The following is a 21,375-nucleotide window of genomic DNA, read 5'->3' as shown; positions in this document are numbered from 1 at the left end:
TATGATCAATTTTTCCCCTGGATAAACAGAAGTAGCTAAAGTTCTTTATCACTGGAAAGATGAAAAGAATTAGCAATTGAACTGCAGCAATATTCAAAGCAAATGGTAACTGAAGTATTAGGGAACTGTATTTTGAAGGTGGTGCATCCTTTAGTAATAATGGAAATTATTCATCATTTGAACTATTTTATAGAATTGTAATTAATGCCACTTCAAAAAGGAAAACAGTAGAGTGTTTCAGCAAACAAGCACGCACAACAGTGTTTCGTCCGTCCTTCGACATCAGAGAAGACAGCCAAAATATCTAATTTTCTGTAGCCAGTTTTTTGATGAGATCATTTTTTTCAAGGAATGAGTGTCCACAAAGTAAACAGTGCATCCCTAATACACCAGTATATACTTTATGCACAACAAAGGATTACACAATGACCATGTAGAAAACTGAAAATATCACTCACTTGAAACAAGCATTAGTTGCATTAAATAAATATTTTTAAAAATACAACTCTTAGGAGTGACAAAGATTATGAAAGGTAATTTAATGCATTTGGTCAATTGTCCTAGCCATCAAACCATAAAAAAGGATGCAGAAAGCAAAAGCAACCTTGCAGCAAAGGGCAGAACTGCAGCAAAAATGACAAGCCATTTACTGTAGCAGTTCAGTATCATTTATTAAACTGAAGCTTGCATGTCACCATTCTTTCAAAACAAAAACAAAACATTTTAAAACCCCGTGGCAAGAAATGCCAAACTCATAGCAATGAAGGTGTAGCATACATGACTAGGAGTGTGATACCAGGCAGCAATATAGCCCAATTCAAAGAATCAGATTAAGAACAAAGCTTAGACAAATTACAAGGTCATATGAACCCAGAGATCTGGTTCCAGGAGTCTTAAACTCATTTCCTGATGTTCATTATTAGCAGTTTCTACCATGTATGGTGTTTTCATTGAAAACTTCAGATTCCTTGCTTTTCCGAGAAGATTCCTGTGTCGGTATTTTAAGAATGACATTTAAACAGGCACAATATTAGCTTGTGACACTAGGAGGTTCATGAGAACATATGTCGATTACAGGAAAATTCCATATTCAGCAGAGAGAACGGGCAATAGCATACATTACCCTAAATTAGCTTTGGGGCTATTACCATTCTTTTGCTTTGTTCAGATATCATAATTAAAGCTTTGAGTGGGAAGTAATTCTTCATTCAACCCATTCCTCAAACATAATCCACACAGCAAACCACATTTTTTTAAGAATTTAAATTACTCAAAGACATAGCTATGCACCTATGATGTTGCAAATCTCTTTGCCCTGCATATCTCCACTCAAGTTATTTTCTCCTTCCTCCTTATACCCTAGGCACCATTTCTAGTCCAAAACAGTGAGTAGATGACCTACTCCCACACCTCTATTATTCCCACTCTAACTGACTGTTGTATGGGGAGGGGTGCAAAATGTTCAGCTGATTACAAGTCCCTCAAAATTTCCCCCTTTGGAGCACGGCTTTGTGTCTCTGCAACCTACCTCCCCAAGATGGCCCAACTGGTGCTAAGACATTATTAGCCATCAATGTCGGTGGACTGCCTCACAAGTTACAAAAGATTTAAACTGCACTGGTTTGCTAGGACAATTGACAACACACATTTTAATGTATGTACATGATTATCTGCACTTAATAAACAGATTTTACACTAAATCCAGAAGTTAAAACAATTCATATACAGCAAATGACAGTAACCCACTCAACATTTGCCATGACAAGAATACTGTTTCTAATTGGTTAGTATTTTAAATACTGCACCTAAAAATTAGTTATCTTAACTTACATCATTATGAACTATTTTCTATATCAATTCCATTCTACTTTTAAATAAATAGTCACTATTTTTTCCTTCCACTCCTCTTCATCCAAGCAACAATATTTTTCTAAACTTGAGTTATCCTGCAGTCTTTCCCCTTCTTTGGCAGAGATTCTCTCATTTCTCCACAGCCAACTGAGCAGAGACAGCTCTCATAATTATCCTTCCAATTTGCAAGCTTTTTGTACCTTAAGCAAGAGTTTTTTTTTAAATGTATATACTGTATAAATATGGCATTGCATACAATTCTAAATCTCAATGATACAGCAGACAGTAACTCAATTGCAACTTTCCCACACCTAAATTCACTCCTGGAATTACAAATCATAATTTACGTATACAATAGCTGCATTAATGATTTAGTTTAATACAATTCAGTTGCACATCAATTGCAACAAGCCATGTCTTGACCAGCGTTTTTTCACTCCGATGGCACACGCATACACTGACTCCAAAGGCATATAAACACTTTTCCAAATGTTGGTTGGGCTTTCGTGCAATGTCTGTAACCATCCAGTACAGGCCTAGCCCTTGCCAGCTGCTGCTGCTTTACAAACATAAAATAAAAATTTCAAAAACAAGGACAAGATTTGTTAAGTACAGCTGCTTCATTGATAAATCACCACCAATGGGATGATTTGGCATTAGGAAATTATTTTTTATATATACACAATTAAATTACCACGTTCAAATTTATATTACTACAAAGCTCTGGGTGCAGAAAAGGGGGGGGGGAAGAGAATTACCCTACAATGTCCTGACTTACCCAGTTTTCCCCGAGATTCCTCCAGCTTCTGGATCTGGTTCTCCAGGAACAACATCGCGATCACGAATGCCACAACCGCTAGAAGCTGCAATTTGGGCGGCATTATAATTCTTAAAAGCCCCATGAAATTATCAAGACATAACGCGAGTGGGGAAAAAAAAGAAAATCGAAGAGCGGAGAGGGGAGGAGGGAATGGGATGTATGTATGGGGGGGGGGGGGCTGGGAGGGGGAAAAGAGAAATCGCACGCACGGGGTGGAACTAAGGAGAAATCAGAAGCGCGAAGAAAACATGGACACACGGAGAATTTTGCCAACTGATTTGACGCACATAATCAGGTCACTGGGGGGAAAACAAGGAGCGAATCGTTAAGTCGCGGCCTCTCTCCGGCACCAGTCCTCAGAGCTGCTCGCTGGGCATAGACTCAGCATTTATCTCCCTGCTCCTGCTCCTGCTCCCTCCCCCACCACCACCACCACCCCGCCCGGGGGTCTCCCTCCACGCGCTGCGTCCCAACGACCAACCGCCGCCGCCGCCGCCGCTACCTCGCGCACAGACAAACGGACGAAGCTTTCTCTTTCTCCCTCGCGCACACTTCAAAAAACCTGAGCGGACGGCGGACAGAAGCCCCGCCTCTCATTCATTCTCATTGGACTGCATCCCTTAATTGACAAGGCATCTCGGCGGAGCGCTTCTCTTGACTACGATTCTGATTGACCTGTTGTAACGTCAATCATTCACACACACACCCACCCCCCCCCCCCCCACCAAAAAAAAAGTCCCGCGTCGCCCCTTTCGCGACAAGATTTCTAACAGTTCTCGACACCATACCAAGAGTACAATGAATTTTTAGTCGTCTGCTTCATTTGCCTGTGAAAATTGATAAATTAGGAGGATGATAAAACAGCAACCAATTGTTAAATCAACGAATTTAGAAAAAATATGTATTATTATCTACGTTAAATACCGTATGATAATTTATCTTCAGGCGGCAAGATATATAATTTCCTGTATGGCCAGTGAGGGGACTTTGTCGATTCAAGATGGCTGGGGAGGTTTACTTGTTTTGGCTGTTTCCCTTGTTAAATGCGGTTAGTATTGAACAGCTTGATATTTATGCCCCGTCTCTCTTTTTCCTCTGATTGATGGTTTGTGTTAATTTAATGAATGTAGGTTGTTTCGATTTTGGGCAGGATTTCATAACACTATTAATGAACCAGGCCTTGCGTTAGAAGAAATGCAGCTCAATCCGGAAATGGTTTGCTGACGTGGTCAGTAATCATTATCCTTAACTATTGAAATAAGAAGTAGCCGATTACAGTTCCGATAAAATTTGTTTTATTCCGGCTGCTGGTTGATGATCCCAGTCAAAGAATGGCGTTATGGTACGCGGTAAACTTTTAAAACAACTTATTGATTGAGTCCAAAGTACAACTAAATGCTGTATTCTCGTAGAGCTTTAATAATTTCCAAATTCATTGTATTGTGACTGTATCAGTTAAATTTTAGTGTGTGCATTTGTTGAGAAGTTAAGTGATGGGCCAAGACACATAATGCAGGACATCACCAAAGCTAAAAAGGTTGGGGCGGGAAGGCGGAAAGGCCTCCCCCTATGGAAGCATTAAGTTTTTGGGCAGTTTAACAAGAGCCTTTATAGAGGGCCAGTGAAATTGAGGATGTACAAGAGGCCAGAGTTGGAGAAACGCAGAGTTCTCGGAGGGTTGTAGGGCTGGAGGAGGTTATAGAGATAGGGAGGAGCGAGGCCATAGAGGGATTTGAACATGAGGAAGTGAATTTTAAAATCGAGGTATTGCTGGCCCTGGAGCCAATGTAGATCAGTGAGCACAGGTGCCATGGATGAACATGACTTGATGCAAGTTAGGATACAGGCAGCAGGATTTTGGATGACCTTAAGTTTACGAAGGGTGGAAGAAGGAAGGCCGGCCAGGAGAGCATTGGTATAATCGAGTCTGGAGGTAACAAAAGCATAGATGAGGGTTTCAGCATCAGATAGGCTGAAGCAGGGGCAGAGATGGGCAATATTATGGAGGTGGAAGTCTTTGTGATCGAGAGGATGTGAGGTCAAAACCTCAGTTCAGGTTCAAATAAGACGTTGAGATTGAGAACAGTCTGGTTCAGCCTGAGACAGTGGCCAGAGAGGGGGATGGAATCTGTGGCTAGAGAACAAAATATTTGGTGGGGACTGAAGACCATGGCTTTAGTCTTCCCAATGTTTCATTTTAATTTCTCTATTAAAGGCTGTCTACTTTTACCTCCATGGTATCGCCCACCTTCAGTCCTACCTCAGCCCGTTTTCTGCTGAAACGCTTATCCAAGACTTTGTCACCTCCAAACTCGACTATTCCAATGCTCTTCTGGCGAACTTCTCATCATCCATCCTCTGTAAACTTCAGCCCATCCTAAACTCTGCTCCTGTTGTCCTGTCCTGCTCACCTATCACCCATGACTTTGCTTGCTTACTTACACTGACTTCCAGTCCCTCAACACCTCAGATTTAGAATTTTCATTCTTCTGTTTAAATTTCATGGCCTTGTCCTCCCTATCTCTCTCATCTGTTCAAGCCCTATAACCATCCCCACCCCACTCTCCATTCCTCTGACTCTAGCTTCTTGTGTCTCTCCGTGTCTTGCCCCCCCACCCCCCCCCCCCCCCCCCAAAAAAAAAAAATCATTGTTGGCTGTACCTTCAGCTGCCTAGGTCCACAGTCTGAAATTCCTTCCATAAACCTCCACCTTCCTCTCCTTTTTAAGGCTCACCTTTTTAACTAAGCTTTTGGTCACTCCTAATATCTTTGTCAGAATCCATTTTGGATTATGCCTCTGTGAATTGCCTTGGGACCATTTTCTATGTTAAAGGTGCCATATAAATAAAAGTTGTTAAATTTTAATTGGTATTATCTGCTATATCATTCAGCTTCTCTATTTACTTTAGAAATCAATTCACTTTCTTTTCTATAATCTTGTAATACAGTTCTCAGTTTTGCTTTTTGGCCATCATTATGCTACCACTTTCATATTGATGCAAATCGGTTTGTGTGTTCATCAGTGCAAAAGTGGCTCTAAAACTGAGGATGCAGATTGGTGATCCAATTTCAAGAACACTAAAAGTCAGAGTTGTAAGACCACTTCCAGTATGATTTCACCATGGGTGTAGTATAACTCCTGCTTGGTGCAAAGCTGCATTCTAAAAGTGCCCCTACATTACAATATTGATTTCACTTCAAAAGTACTTCATTTGCTTTAAAGCACTTTGGGATGACCTGAGGTTGTGAAAGACACTATATAAATGCCATCTGCCTTTCTCTGTCGGTCCACTGGATCTCTCAGGAACTTTTATAATGTTACTTTTGACTCACTTCAATATTATAAGAGAAGTAATGCTGATCATTACATTAAATACTAGCTGATCAGGGAATAGAGCTCTGCAGAAACATCCAAAAAGTGCTCCTTTGTCAATGAACTGAGTGGGACCCACAGTGATGTTCAGCCAGCATTGTAATTGTGCTCTGTTGGACAGGTATTGCACCAGAGATATTGGCATGAAACCACTACCTGTAGTATAATAGAAACTTTTCTCTCTTTCTTCAGTTTTCTTAATCTGGCTTTAGTTTTTCTTTTGTCCTTTGTGGTGCATTGTGTCTCCAACTTGCTGTGCCACAGCAATGGGGAGCACAAGTTCAATTTTTGCCCACTCTGCTCAGTTGTTCTTTGGGAGGTGCTGAAGAGAGGTCACTGTCTCACTGAGAGGAGAAAACATTGGAGGCAGAATTATTTCCTAGGCCTCTAAACCAACAGCTTCAAAGCAGCAACAGTGATGGTGTATATAACAGGAATTCATAGTCATAAAACAAAACTGTTTCTCTCTCCATTTTACCTACTTCCTATGTATTTGCTTATAGTAGCAGTGACTGCATTTCAAAAGTAATTTGCTGATTATCACTTTCAGACATCCCGAGGACATAATGAAGTGTTATAAATGCAAGTTCTTTGTGTTTTTCTATTGATTACTTGAGAACAGGTTGTCTGACTGTCAGTTTGTGCAGGGAATGATGCGTGGGATTGGCTGCCTTTTAAAAGACTGTTGCCCCAATCGCCCATTGGTTAAAGGACTAAGTAAGGGTACATTCATACTCGCAAGTTTAGTGTTGGTGCAAAGTTTTGCCATTGATAAGTTAAAGCTAACCTTGTTCCACCCCAATTTAATGCATGTTACTTCAAAGGGAAATAGTTTGGAGTTAACAATTCTGCTTTACACTAAGTGGGTTATATTTGCAGTGATTGCTGCTGGAATTTTGTGGAGATTTTCATTACATTACCCATTTAGAGAGAGCAGTGAACACTTGTGTTTGTCTGGCATGACAAGTAAATGATGTATGTGCAGGGCAATTTTGTGAAACGAGGGAGGAACTGAAAATGAGCTGGACTTGTGCCAATGCATAGTGAGGCTTGTCACTTAGTTCTATTTAAATGCAGTTTCTGTTTTGGTCTCTTTGTCTATTATTCCCTCAGAGCCATTTAGTTCTTTCTAAAACCCATAGGCTTGCATAAACAAGGAAAATACAGAACTGCAATTTCAATTGCCATCCTGTGCCATTGTCCTGCTACCCACTAAAACAAACTAGCCTTGAGCATTAACTGACCGGCTACTATTCTTAGACTAACAACTCTGGTTCTCCTATCAAAATGAAAGGAAAAGACATGGATTTATATAGCACCTTTCATGACCTCATGATGTCCCAAAGTGCTTTACGGCCAATGAAGTACTAATGTTGTACGGAATGTGCAGTTTTTTTATATGAAGTTAACATATTTAAAAAGGAATACATTTTTAATGGATACAGAACTGGTCCAATAAATACAACATTTATTATTTGGATTATCTCTGTTGAAGAAAAATTATTTTAGTATCCTAGTTTTTAAATCCCTTACACAGTTACATAAAAGCAGATGGGGCAGTTCGATCCTTAGACCTTTTACCACTAATAAAAAGAAATTGTGATCTGTTGATGTAAGGGAAACTTAAAAGTGACAATAGCTGGAAATCCTTCCCCTGCCATTATAATTCTGAGCTGCCAACTGTCACTCATTGGGAACGTCACACTTATTTTGGATTTTTTTTAAATCAAAATGTTCTCACACAACTGTCACAAAATAAAATGATCATTTATATTTTAACATGTTTTCAATCTGTCACTCTTGTTAATGATAAATCTCTACTTTCTCCAACAATGACGGTTCTGAAAATGTTCTTGTTACCCAGTGACCCAGTCACTTCTAATTGCGTTTGTCACAGAACTGTCAGCTGTTACAAACTGAAGTATAGCATGCAAATAGTGTGAATCTGGTTGCTCCTCTCTTATTGCTGAATACAAATGTGCATCTTACACAGCTGGTTTTAACCTATCCACAAATATAGAATGCTTTATTTTGAGTTTGGATGAACCATCTTGCCAGCTTTTTGCTTGTCCTGTTAAAAAAAAAATCTATTGCATGAAAAATTAATTCTGTGCTATTGGGACAAAGCTCCATATAATTTTAGAAGGACAGCAGTCTTGATATAGGGAACAAAGCACCATAAGAAATTTGAAGGATGCCAGTGTGTAAAAATGTCCTTGATCACTTGTGATGAACTGGAGCTAATATTCCCTCCCCCCAGCCTGTATGCTGGTGGTTATGCCAGGTTTTTAAAAGTACTTATTATGGCTTTCCGCTTACATACAATGTTCTTTTGATTGGAGATTGGAAGATTGTTTCCTTGCCACATTTTGGTCACTCTGTCTGAAGAACTTCCTGGTATTAGTTCTAGATTTGCCTTTTACTAATTTGAATCTGTGTCCCCTTATCTTATTCAGTCAAATTAGTTTGAAATAATTTTTCAGATTTTCCATTTCCATATTGTTTAATATCTTGTATATCTCAATGGGGTCACCTCTCACATGCTTCTTTTCAAGGCTGAAAAACCCGTTTCTCCAGTCTTTCGTTATAACTCTGATCTTTAACGCTAGTGATCAGCACATGGCTGTTCTCTGAACAGCTTCCAATACTTGGATGTCTGCCCTGTGACTGTGACCAGAACTGAATACAGTACTGAAGGTGTGGTCTGACCAGAGCAAGTATACATTCTGAGCATGACTTCCTCCAAATTCTTTTGTTAGTTATTCAGTCTCTGGATATGGGCGTCACTGGCAAGGCCAGCATTTATTGCCCATCCCTAGTTGCCCTGGAGGAGGTGGTGGTGGGCCTCCTTGAACCACTGTAGTCCGTGTGGTGAAGGTACTCCCATAGTGTTGTTAGGTAGGGAGTTCGATTTAAATAGTATACGCTGCTGCCACGGAAGGTGGGCATGGATGTTTAAGGTAGTGGATGGAGTGCCAATCAAGTGACTGCTTTGTCCTGGATGGTCTGGCACTACTTGAGTGTTGTTGCAGCTGCACCCATCCATGCAAGTGGAGAGCATTCCATCATATTCTTGGCTTGTGCCTTGTAGATGGTGGAGAGGCTTTGGGGAGTCAGGGGATGAGCCACTCACTGCGAAATACCCAGCCGCTGACCTGCTCTAGTAGCCACAGCATTTATGTAGCTGGTTCAGTTGAGGTTCTGGTCAATGCTGACCCCTCTCCCCCAGGATGCTGATGGTGAGGGATTTGGCGATGATACCATTGAATGTCAAGGAGAGGTGGTTAGGCGCTCTCATTTGGAATGATCATTACTTGGTACCTGTGTGGCGTGAATGTTACTTGGCACTTATCAGCCCAAGTCTGGATGTTATCCAAGTTTGTTTCTTATGAATATCCTTTATACTGACTGCTGATGTAGTTTTGTAGATCAATAGGAGAACTAACTTTCTCAGTGTGGGTCTTCAGTTTTATCACTTATATTTTAACCTCACTAACGCTTACAGTGCACTTTCCATTTCCAGTTGATTGACAATATAGCCATATGTCCTTGCGTTCTGTTTTCAGATATCTATGTGTAGTGCAGATCTCGCATCCGAAGCCTGTCGAGAACTTGGCTTTTCCAGTAACTTGCTCTGCAGTTCTTGTGAGCTTCTTGGTCAGTTCAGTCTCAACCAGCTGGACCCATACTGCAGACAATGTTGCCAAGAGGAGGCCCAGCTAGAAACTAAAAAGGTATTGCTTTTTTTAACCAAGTACTATTATAAACAGGATAATCCAAATTCTGTAATTCTTTAGTTGTGCTGGACACAATTAGCATTTTTCAACTTTTAAAAAAAAAACTTTGGTACAGTGAATTAGAAAATGATTTGTGATATATTTTGCAAACCATTAGTGATAAAAGTGCCCTGATGACACACATTGATGCTTTGTTGAGATAAACTATTGAAAGATCCACAAACTAAATATGATATTAGCTTATGCATTCTAAAATATTTATATCTGACACCAAGTCCTATTTATGGTGATGAATACTTCAGTGGGATGTGTTCTTTGGTATTGGTGCATTGTTTTGTGGTTTTATATTGTTAACCTCAAAGCTCAGTGAAGAGTCCAGCTTATCAATGAGAACTACTGTCAAATCAGTTGTTAACATTGAGATCATTTCCACTTTTTTTTTAAAAATCTTGATTTTAGGGGGAGGGGGAATTAATGTAAGCTATTAACAATGTAGCTTGTAGTGCTTGGCATAATTTAGAAATCCAGCGAAATAAGTCCACCTTCTTGATATAATCAGGTTTGAACCCTGTAAGGTTTTTTGCAGGATCTATGAAATGAAACAAAACAATTTTTAAGGAGGTTGATTAAAATCTGGTCATTTGGTGTGTTGTCTGAGTGGTGGAATTTCACATTCTATGTTTTTGATCACTTACCTCTATGGGCTGGAGCTGGATGGAATCTGGGCTACTGGAAGGAGTGATAACTGCCTCCTGCTTTTCTCCACTACCAACCATCTCCTTAAGCCCTTCTCTCCTGCCTCCTCCACCCTCACCTCCAGCAACAAGTGCAAGGAGCTCATGGACCTCTTTGTCAATAAGATTAAGACCATCTCTTCCGCTGCCTCTGCCACATCCCTTTTTCCCCCTGCCCACCAAGCCAAATTTTCCCCAAGATTCCTCCATGCCCTGGCCCGGAATTCTCATCTTTCTCTAGTTTCTCTCCAATCTCACCTCATGCCCTCTCAGAGCTCATCTTGTCCATGAGACCCACCTCTTGCGCTCTTGTCCCTATTCCCACAAAACTGCTGACTACCCTTTCTGATCCCCATGTTAGCTGATGCTATAAATGGTTCCCTCAACCTGTCTGCAGTCTTTGACACGATCGACAACACCATCCTCCTCCAACGCCTCTTCTCCATTGTCCAGCTGAGAGGGATTGCCCTCGCCGGGTTCCACTCTTGTCTATCCATTCGTAGTCAGAGAATCTCCTGCAATGGCTTCTCTTCCCATCCCCGCACTGTTACCTCCCAAGTCCCTCCAGTATCTCCTTGGCCCCCTCCTATTTCTCATCCATGTTTTGCCCCTTCACGACATCATCCGAAAACACGTCGGGTTCCACATGTACGCTGACTACCCCCAACTCTAACTCACCACCAACACTCAACCCCTCCACTGCCTGTGTTGTCAGACTGCATGTCTGATATCCAATCCTGGATGAGCTGAAATTTCCTCCAGTTAAACTTTGGGAAAACTGAAGCCATTGTCTTCACAGCGGCCTCACAAACTCCGTTCCCTAGCCACCAATTCCATCCCACTCCCTAGCCACTGTCTGGGGCTGAACCAGAATGTTCGCAACCTTGGCATCCTATTTGACCCTGAGCTGAGCTTCTGACCCCATATCCTCTCCATCATAAAGACCGCCTACTTCCACCTCAGTAATATTACCTGTCTCCGCCCCTGCCTCAGCCCATCTGTTGCTGAATCCCTCATTCATGCTTTTGTTACCTCCTGACTCGGCTATTCTTATCCTTGAGTTCAAATCCCTCCATGGCCTCGCCCCTCCCTATCTCTGTAACCTCCTCCAGCCCAATAACCCTCCGTGAACCACTTCCTTCGCCCCACCAGTGGCAGCTGCACCTTCAGAAGTCTAGGCCCTAAGCTCTGGAATTACCTCGCTAAACCTCTTCACATCTCTCTCCTTTAAAATGCTTCTTAAAACCTACCTCTTTGACCAAGCTTTTGGTCACCTGTCCTACTTAAATTTGGGAAGCTTTCCAAATAAAACAAGCTCTTAAAAGAAAATTAAATGGGTGAATAATCACCTATATTCACGAGCCAACTTTCAATCAAGCTGTTCTTAAAGAACTTTTCAGACCAATTCAAATCCAATTTAATATATACATAAACTGCAGCAGTTCAAGCCATCTGCATTGATTAGAGTTGGTTATTTGGCTAAAATGGATATCAGTATCCATGCAGTCTAAGTGTCATGGTAGTTTCATTGAGGCAGGAATTAGACCCACATCACAAGAGAAATGCTGCTGTACTGGAAAGCACTGAAGTGAAAATGTTCTGTGCAAACATGATGCTGGCTTTATTCTAATTTTGTAGGTACATCATCTGAAAAAGATGGTTTCTTTATTAGCTAAATGACACCACAGGGAGGAGACAAATGTTACGAGTGACAAACATGTTGTGCATACCACTATGGACCTTAAGTGATTATGATCTAGGGAACATATTGGAGAGACTTATTGACACAAATTTGAAAGCAATTAGCCCATGAAAAATTATTTTTTAAACATCTGTCATGTTCCTTTTTGTTCAGTTGACCTAAATTCATTCATTTTATTGCCTTAAAGATCATTTAGGAATTTTATTCTGACTTCAATGAAATGACAGTTCATTGAACAGACTAACTCGAGCGTAGCCAGTGGTTAAAAATTCACCCCATCAACTTACAGTTAGCATTGTGTGACTTGTTTGGGGGGCGGCGGGAGTAGGAGAGAATCTCCAGATTCAATGTGTCAATTGCAGCTCACCCACGACTGCATATCGGATGAGAGTCTGATAACAGAGGTAGTGTCGGGCGGTTGAGATAGGTGGTGTCAAGGTAGAGCTGGATGCCGTCAGCATACATATGGACTATCCAATATTGTTTGACATACGCTGTATCAAAAGATTTTGTAATTACAAATGTTATACTTTTATTTATTTATTTATGTTGATATACTGGTTCTATTTTCTGCTCAAGGTAAAGTAAGGTTTAGATTTCTGGCAGAAATGCTTTTTTTTGACCTAAACCTCTTAATGGCAAGTTAGAAAGAAAGAATGAACTTGTGTTTATGTAGCACCTTTCATGACCTCAGGACATCCCAAAGTTAATGAAGTATTTTTGAAGTACAGTCACTATTATAATGATGGGAACTGCAGCAGCCGATTTGCGCACAGCAACGAAGTTTTATTGATGTTGCTTGAGGGATGAATATTGGCCGAGGCACCGGGAGAGCTCACCTGCTCTTCGAATAGTGCCATGGGATCTTTTACATGACCTGAGAAGGCAGACAATGCCCTTGGGTTAAGGTCTCATCTAAAAGACAGCACCTCCAACAGTGCAGCACTCCCTCAGTACTGCATTTATGGGTCAGCCGAGATTACACACTCAAGTCTCTGGAATGGGGCTCGAACCCACGACATCTGATTCAGAATAAGACCATAAGCGATAGGAGTAAGCCATTCGGCCCCTCGAGCCTGCTTCACCATTTAATGAGATCATGGCAGATCTGATTTTTACCTCAACTCCACTTTCCCGCCCTGTCCCATATCCTTTGACTCCCTTGCTGATCAAAAATTTGTCTAACTCCGCTTTGAATGTATTCAATGACTGAGCCTCCACAGCTTTTTGGGGTAAAGAATTCCAAAGATTCATGACCCTCTGAGAGAAGAAATTCCTCCTCATTTCCGTCTTAAACGGGCGACCCCTTATTCTGAGACTATGCCCCCAGTTTTAGATTCCCCCATGAGGGGTAACATCCTCTCGGCATCTACCCTATTGAGTCCCCTCAGAATCTTGTATGTCAGAAAAACATTTTTTCTTGTTGAAGGTTGAGAGTGCCACCATTGAACCAAGGCTGACCAGTTCCAGATTCTAAGCAACTTTCATTTAATAGATGCTGCCTCTGATCTAGCTGTTTACATTGATTCACCTGTCATTTTATCGACACCTCTTTTGAACTTGGCTTTCCACATGCAGAAAGCAGCCATTTGGTATCAAAGGATCATTACTCGCCTTTTGGCACCATTGGTTGCTCTTTCTGCTGGTTTAAATTATATAAATATCTGGCAGTTCTGTATTTCCTGTATTTACATTGCTGGTTCGCTGCCAATGGGGCTTCACAGTTGGATGGCAACATAGACATGAAGTGTCTGCCTCACTGTCAAATGCTGTCACGTCTTTTTGCCTGCTGGCAGGCTGAGCAATTAAAGTACTAGTGATGAGGTTTTGCTTTCACTGAGCTGTACAGAACGTCCCAGGCCTGTTGGAGGGAGGGGGAGAATATAGCTGCCAGCATAAAAAGTTGAGCACAGCAACATGAAATAACTGGATAGACACAGCTTTTTTTTTTAAAGAGAACTATAGAAACTACTTTGGAATATATAAACAAACCCTCTCCCCTGCTCCCGCCACCCTCACCTCCAACAAAAAGTACGAGGAACTCATGGACTTCTTTGTCACTAAAATTGAGACCATCCGTTCAGCTGCCTCTGCCGCTTCCCTTCCCTCCCCTCCCCTAGGCCATCAAGCCAAACTTCCCCTACGGTTTCCCCCCTGCCCTAACCCTGAACTCTCAGCTTTCTCTAATTTCTCTCCCATCTCCCCTCATGTCCTCTCCGAGCTCATCTTAACCATGAGACCCACCTCCTGCTCCCTTGACCCTATTCCCATTAAACTGCTCACCACCCAACTTCCCTTCCTGGCCCCCATGTTAACTGATATTTTTAACGGTCCCCCCTCCCTCAAAAACCCACCCTTGACCCCTCTGTCCTTGCAAACTACCACCCCATCTCCAACTTCCCTTTCCTCTTAAGTCCTTGAACGTGTTGTCGCCTCCCAAATCCGTGCCCATCTTTCCCGCAGCTCCATGTTTGAATCCCTGCAATCAGGTTTCTGCCCCTGCCACAGTACTAAAACAGCACCTATCAAAGTCACAAATGACACCCTATGTGACTGTGACGATTGTAAACTATCCCTCCTCATCCTTCTCTGCCTGTCTGCATCTTTTGACACGGTTGACCACACCATCCTCCTCCAATGCGGCTCCTCCCGTCCAGCTGGGTGGGGCTGCGCTCGCCTGGTTCTATTCTTAACTATCCAGTCGCAGCCTGAGAATCACCTGCACTAGCTTCTTTTCCCACTCCCACACGGTTATCTCTGGAGTCCCTCAAGGATCTATCCTTGGCCTCCTCCTATTTCTCATCTACATGCTGCCCCTCGGCGACATCACCCGAAAACATAATGTCAGGTTCCACATGTACCCTGACTACTCCCAGCTCCACCTCACCACCACTTCGCTCGAACCCTCCAGTGTCTCTCATTTGTCACGTTGTTTGTCCGACATCCAGTACTGGATGAGCAAAAATGTCTTCCAACTAAATATTGGGAAGATCGAAGCCATTGTCTTTGGTTCCCGCTGCAAACTCCGTTCCTTAGCCACCGACTCCATCCCTCTCCCTGACTACTGTCTGAGGCTGAACCAGACCGTTTGCAAACTTGGGGTCCTGTTTGACTTTGAGGTGAGCTTCTGACCACATATCCGCTCCACCACCAAGACGGCCTACTTCCACCTGCGTAACATCACCTGTCTCTGCCCCTGCTTCAGCTCATCTGCTGCTGAAACCCTCCTCCACACTTTTGTTACCTCCGGACTGGACTATTCCAATGGTCTCCAGAAACTTGACCTCATCCAAAACTCTGCTGCCCATATCCTAACTCGCACTAAGTCCCGGTCTCCCATCATCCCTGTGCTCGCTGACCTACATTGGCTCCCGGGAACGCTCAATTTTAAAATTCTCATCCTTGTTTTCAAATCTTTCCAAGGCCTCGCCCCTCCCTATCACTGTAACCTCCTCCAAGATCTCTGCGGTCCTCCAATTCTTACCTCTTGCGCGTGCCCAATTTTAATCGCTCCACCATTGGTGGCCGTGCCTTCAGCTGCCTAGGCCCAAAGCTCTGGAATTCCCTCCCGAAACCTCTCCGCCTCTCTCTCCTCCTTTTAAGACACTCCTTGAAACCTACCTCTTTGACCAAGCTTTTGGTGACACTTTATGTGGCTGGGTGTGAAATTTTGTTTGATAACGCTCCTATGAAGCACCTTGGGACATTTTACAATGTTAAAGGCGCTATACAAATGCAAGTTGTTGTTGTTTCTACAACACCGTGACTGACAGCCAGTGTTGCTGAATCCTTCAGGAAATGGTTCTGCAGTCTAGATACTAAAAGAAAAAATTGTTCTGCAGCAAGTTACAGGGTAGCCATGAACAGATAAAATGTTATCTTAATTTTTGTAAACTTTCCTAATTTTAGGGAGAAACTTCCGATATCAAGAGGTTTTCCATCCAAATATTTTATCTAGCATTTTGAGATGACTATTTGGTAACAGGATCAATTATCTGAACGGTAGTCAATTGTTGCTTTTAGTAAATTGGAAATATTCAGTTTGATGTTTGCTTTAATTTTTAAAGAGATATGGAGTATTAATGGTAGACATTGCTTTTTAAATGTTACTAAGGCTTTATACATCAATAGTACATTTTGTAGGGAGGGAGAAAAGACAATAATCTAGCAATTAGTTTATTGAGGAATTGCTGCTCTGGACATCTTAAAATATATATATATTGCATTAGTTAGAGTACATCGTGTTTATTTGTCGCAAGTGTTTTTTTTTCTTCCAGTAATACTCTGCCAAAACAAGAAAACTTCTACCGACTGCCCTCCCACAGCTGATGAATCAGTCCTTCTCCATGTTGAGCACCACTTGGAGGAAGCACTGAGGGTAGCAAGGGCACAGAATGTACACTGGGTGGGGAAACTTCAATGTCCATCGCCAAGAGTGGCTCGGTAACACCACTGCTGGCAGAGTCCTGAAGGACATAGCTGCCAGACTGGGCCTGCGGCAGGTGGCAAGCGAACCTCACCGATCTACCTGTCGCAGATGTATCTGTCCATGACAGTATTCGTAGGAGCGGCCACCGCACAGTCCTTGTGGAGACGAAGTCCCATCTTCAAACTGAGGACACCATCCAACGTGTTGTGTGGTGCTACCACAGTGCTAAATGGCATAGATTCAGAACAGATCTAGCAGCTCAAAACTGGGCATCCATTAGGCGCTGTGGGCCATCACCAGCAGCAGAATTGTATTCCATCTGTAACCTCGTGGCCTGGCATATTCCTCACTCTACCATTACCAACAAGCCAGGGGATCAACCCTGGTTCAATGAGGATTGTAGAAGAACATGCCAGGAGCAGCACTAGGCGTACTAAAAGTGAGGTGGCAACCTACAACACAGGACTTGCATGCATGCTAAACAGCGGAAGCAACATGCTATAGACAGAGCTAAGCAATTCCACAACCAACGGATCAAATCAAAGCTCTGCAATTCTGCCACATCCAGTCGTGAATGGTGGTGGACAATTAAACAACTGACTGGAGGAAGAGGCTCCGTGAACATCCCCATCCTCGATGATTGCAGAGTCCAGCATGCAAGTGCAAAAGACAAGGCTGAAGCGTTTGCAACCATCTTCAGCCAGAAATGCCGAGTGGATGATCCATCTCTGCTTCCTCCCGATATCCCACCATCACAGAAGTCAGTCTTCAGCCAATTCGATTCACTCCACCTGATAGCAAGAAACGGCTGAGTGCACTGAATACAACAAAGGCTATGGGCCCCGAAAACATCCCAGCTGTAGTGCTGAAGACTTGTGCTCCAGAACTAGCTGCGCCTCTAGCCAAACTGTTCCAGTACAGCTACAACACTGGAATCTACCCAACAATGTGGAAAATTGCCCAGGTATGTCCTGTCCACAGAAAGCAGGACAAATCCAATCCGGCCAATTACCGCCCCATCAGTCTACTCTCAATCATCAGCAAAGTGATGGAAGGATGTCATCGACAGTGCTTTCAAGCGGCACTTATTCACCAATACTAAGTTTGGGTTCCGCCAGGCCCACTCGGCTCCAGACCTCATTACAGCCTTGATCCAAACATGGACAAAAGAGCTGAATTCCAGAGGTGAGGTGAGAGTGACTGCCCTGACATCAAGGCAGCATTTGACCGTGTGTGGCACCAAGGAGCCCCAGTAAAATTGAAGTCAATGGGAATCAGGGGGAAAGCTCTCCAGTGGTTGGAATCATACCTAGCACAAAGGAAGATGGTAGTGGTTGTTGGAGGCCAATCATCTCAGCCCTAGGACATTGCTGCAGGAGTTCCTCAAGGAAGTGTCCTAGGCCCAACCATCTTCAGCTGCTTCATCAGTGACCATCCCTCCATCATAAGGTCAGAAATGGGGATGTTCACTGATAGCACAGTGGTCAGTTCCATTGGCAACCCCTCAGACAATGAAGCAGTCCATGCTCACACAGAGCAAGACCTGGACAATATCCAGGCTTGGTCTGATAAGTGGCAAGTAACATTCATGCCAGACAAGTGCCAAGCAATGACCATCTCCAGCAAGAGAGAGTCTAACCACCTCTCCTTGACATTCAACGGCATTACCATCGCCGAATCCCCCACCGTCAACATCCTGGGGGTCACCACTGACCAGAAACTTAACTGGACCAGCCATATAAATACTGTGGCTACAAGAGCAGGTCAGAGGCTGGGTATTCTGTGGCGAGTGACTCACCTCCTGACTCCCCAAAGCCTTTCCATCATCTACAAGGCACAAGTCAGGAGTGTGATGGAATACACTCCACTTGCCTGGATTTGTGCAGCTCCAACAACACTCAAGAAGCTCGATACCATCCAGCACAAAGCAGCCCGCTTGATTGGTATCCTATCCATCACCCTAAACATTCACTCCCTTCAATACCAGCGCACCGTGGCTGCAGTGTGTACCGTCTACAGGATGCAATGCAGCAACTCGCCAAGGCTTCTTCGACAGCACCTCCCAAACCAGTGACCTCTACCGTCTAGAAGGACAAGGGCAGCAGGCACATTGGAACACCGCCTCCTGTACATTCCCCTCCAATTCATACACCATCCTGACTTGGAAATATATCGCCGTTCCTTCATCGTCACTGGGTCAAAATCCTGGAACTCCCTACCTAACAGCACTGTGGGAGAACCTTCACCACATGGACTGCAGCGGTTCAAGAAGGCGGCTCACCACCACCACCTTCTCGAGGGCAATAAATGCTGGCCTTGCCAGTGATGTCCACATCCCATGAACAAATTTTAAAAAAAATAATGGATACCGGTATTATCACCTAAACTTCTCTTTTGAAAAGGAGTAATTATTAACAGTATCCGTCACCAATCCCTTTACTTTTGTACCATAGTAATAGTTTATTGCTAAAGTGATGAAAGGCAGGCTAGCAGAATTCAAGGACATGCTCTTCTCTTTGCCCCAAGTACCCAGCACTGTTCAAAGAGCGAGTATACAATTTTAGATTTGCTAATTACTTTGCAATTTATTCCTTTGCAATTTGCTCCCGAAGTCAGTCCAGAAAAGTTGGGAGCAGCCAGACGCTGTCCTTGATAGTTTTATGATATGATGAGTGTTCCATTGATAAATTTCAACATAATTACATTTTTCATTGTTACCTTTTGAGTTTCTTTCACATCTAGCGTTTGATATTAAAGGTTCATAGAGTGCAACTTAGGAAGCAATCAAAAATTCTGGTTAATAACCTGATATTTAATTTTGTAGAAGCTGAGTGAATAATTCTGCCTCGCTGTATTCTTTGGCTGCTTTTGCAAATAGGTTGGGTATAGGGAAGTTCTTCCACGATGACTCCAAATGTGGCACTTTTGGTGCTTTTTAAAATAAATGTAGAAATCAACCTCTAACGGATAAAGTGCAGTCAGACTTTTAATGGCTCAATATCTTTCCAGCAATATTTAAATGAATGAGTATTTGTTTAGGATTAAATATATATTACAAATTATATGGGTAATACAGAATTAACTGCAAAGTTGTTATAAATGTGATTAAAGAAACTAAATATGTTAAGTGTGCATTATGTGGGTTGTTCTGTGAACTGTGCAGCATACCTTGTTCCAAATAGAGGAATAAATTGAGTAGATTCATTTTAAAGAATTGTTGCATACAATTTTATAGAAATCCTCACTTTTTAAGTAGTCTATATGCCATGCTCCTTGACATTTGTTTCACGCGTGCTTCGAATTGGTGTATTTGCTTCATGAAAGCAGTAAGTTGTAAGAACTTCAGCAGCAACATTTAAAAGTACTATATCACAGTTCCCTTGGAAAGAGGTGGATGTAATCTCAACTCCTGCTCACTGCACTGCTTGAATTATAGATATGTCTGCCTGCCCATGAGGAAAAATCCAGTGCCTGTTTTAATGGTCCCTCTATCTTTGTAATGTCATTTCACTTTCAAAGAGAAAGTGCTTGTGGGCCACTCAGATTGGGTGGAATGTAGAGAATATTCCAAGTTACTAGCAGTCAGCCTCTGCTCAGTGTAGCATTCTTGCCTCTGAGTCTATTCGTACCATGGATCCAAGACCTACTCCAGAGACTTAAGCACATAGTTTGGGCTGGCATTCCCATGCACCACTGAGGGGGTGCTGTGCTGTCAGAGGCGCTGTCTTTCAGATGAGATATTAAATCAAGGCACCATGTGTTCTCTTAAGTGGATTTAAAAGAGCCCATAGCACTATTCGGAGAAGAGCAGGGAAGTTCTGATGTCCTGGCCAACATTTATCGATCAACCAACATCACTAAAACAGATTATCTGGTTATTTAGCTCATTGCTGTTTGTGGGTCCTTGCTTTGTGCAAAACAGATACTGTTTCCCTACATTACAAGTGACCACACTTCAAAAGTACTTTGTTGGCTGTGAAGCACTTTGGGAAGTCCTGAGGTTTGGAAAGGTGCTATATAAATGCAAGTTTGTTTATTGATTTCTTTTCTTATGAGTATGCAAATATAATTAAATCTGGGACAAAATTAATTGGAACTTGGAAAAGTATGGCTATTAAATGAAAGTCAGCACGGATTTGTCAAAGGAAAATCATGTTTGACGAACTTGATTGAGATCTTTGAAGAAGTAATGGAGAGGGTTGATGAGGGTAGTGCGGTTGATGATGCGTATATGGACTTTCGAAAAGCATTTGATAAAGTACCACATAATAGACTTGTTAGCAAAATTAAAACCCATGGGATTAAATGGACAGTGGCAGTGTGGATATAAAATTAGCCAAGGAACAGAAAGCAGAGAGTAGTGCAGAATGGTTGTTTTTCAGACTGGAGGGAAAAATACAGCGGCGTTCCCCAGAGGTCAGTTTTAGGACCACTGCTCTTTTTGAGCCTGGACTTGGGTATACATGGTGTAATTTCAAAGTTTGCAGATGACATGAAACTCAGAAACATAGTAAACAATGTGGATGATACTAACAGACTTCGGGAGGACATAGACTGGTGAAATGGGCAGGCACACGGCAGATGAAATTTAACGCAGAGAAGTGTGAAGTGATACATTTTGGTAGGAAGAATGAGGAGAGGCAATATAAACTAAATGGTACAATTTTCACGAGAGTGCAGGAACAGAGAGACCTGGGTGTGTATGTACACAGATCTTTGAAGGTGGCAG

The 21,375-nt window shown here is 42.5% G+C and overlaps 2 protein-coding genes across 4 annotated transcripts in view; one reads left to right on the top strand and one right to left on the bottom strand.

Annotated features, from left to right (window-relative positions):
- LOC137325133 (heparan sulfate 2-O-sulfotransferase 1) overlaps positions 1-3,232 on the bottom strand; it is a 195,689-nt gene extending 192,457 nt beyond the window's left edge. For all 3 annotated transcript variants that reach the window (XM_067989879.1, XM_067989877.1, XM_067989878.1), the window contains exon 1: positions 2,630-3,232. In XM_067989879.1, coding sequence (XP_067845980.1) covers positions 2,630-2,753 — 124 coding nt within the window. In that variant the 5' untranslated portion in view covers positions 2,754-3,232. The remainder of the gene's footprint in view (positions 1-2,629) is intronic.
- A 378-nt stretch (positions 3,233-3,610) lies between these two features.
- The window catches only part of selenof (selenoprotein F), a 53,462-nt gene continuing 35,697 nt past the window's right edge, over positions 3,611-21,375 (top strand). Inside the window, exons 1-2 of the mRNA XM_067989876.1 lie at positions 3,611-3,719; positions 9,611-9,778. Of these exons, the coding sequence (XP_067845977.1) occupies positions 3,672-3,719; positions 9,611-9,778 (216 nt within the window). The 5' untranslated portion in view covers positions 3,611-3,671. The remainder of the gene's footprint in view (positions 3,720-9,610; positions 9,779-21,375) is intronic.

This window comes from Heptranchias perlo, chromosome 9 (assembly GCF_035084215.1).
Source record: "Heptranchias perlo isolate sHepPer1 chromosome 9, sHepPer1.hap1, whole genome shotgun sequence".
NCBI lineage: Eukaryota > Metazoa > Chordata > Chondrichthyes > Hexanchiformes > Hexanchidae > Heptranchias > Heptranchias perlo.
Note: the sequence above shows the minus strand (reverse complement) of the source record. Positions and strands in the feature narration are given on the sequence as shown.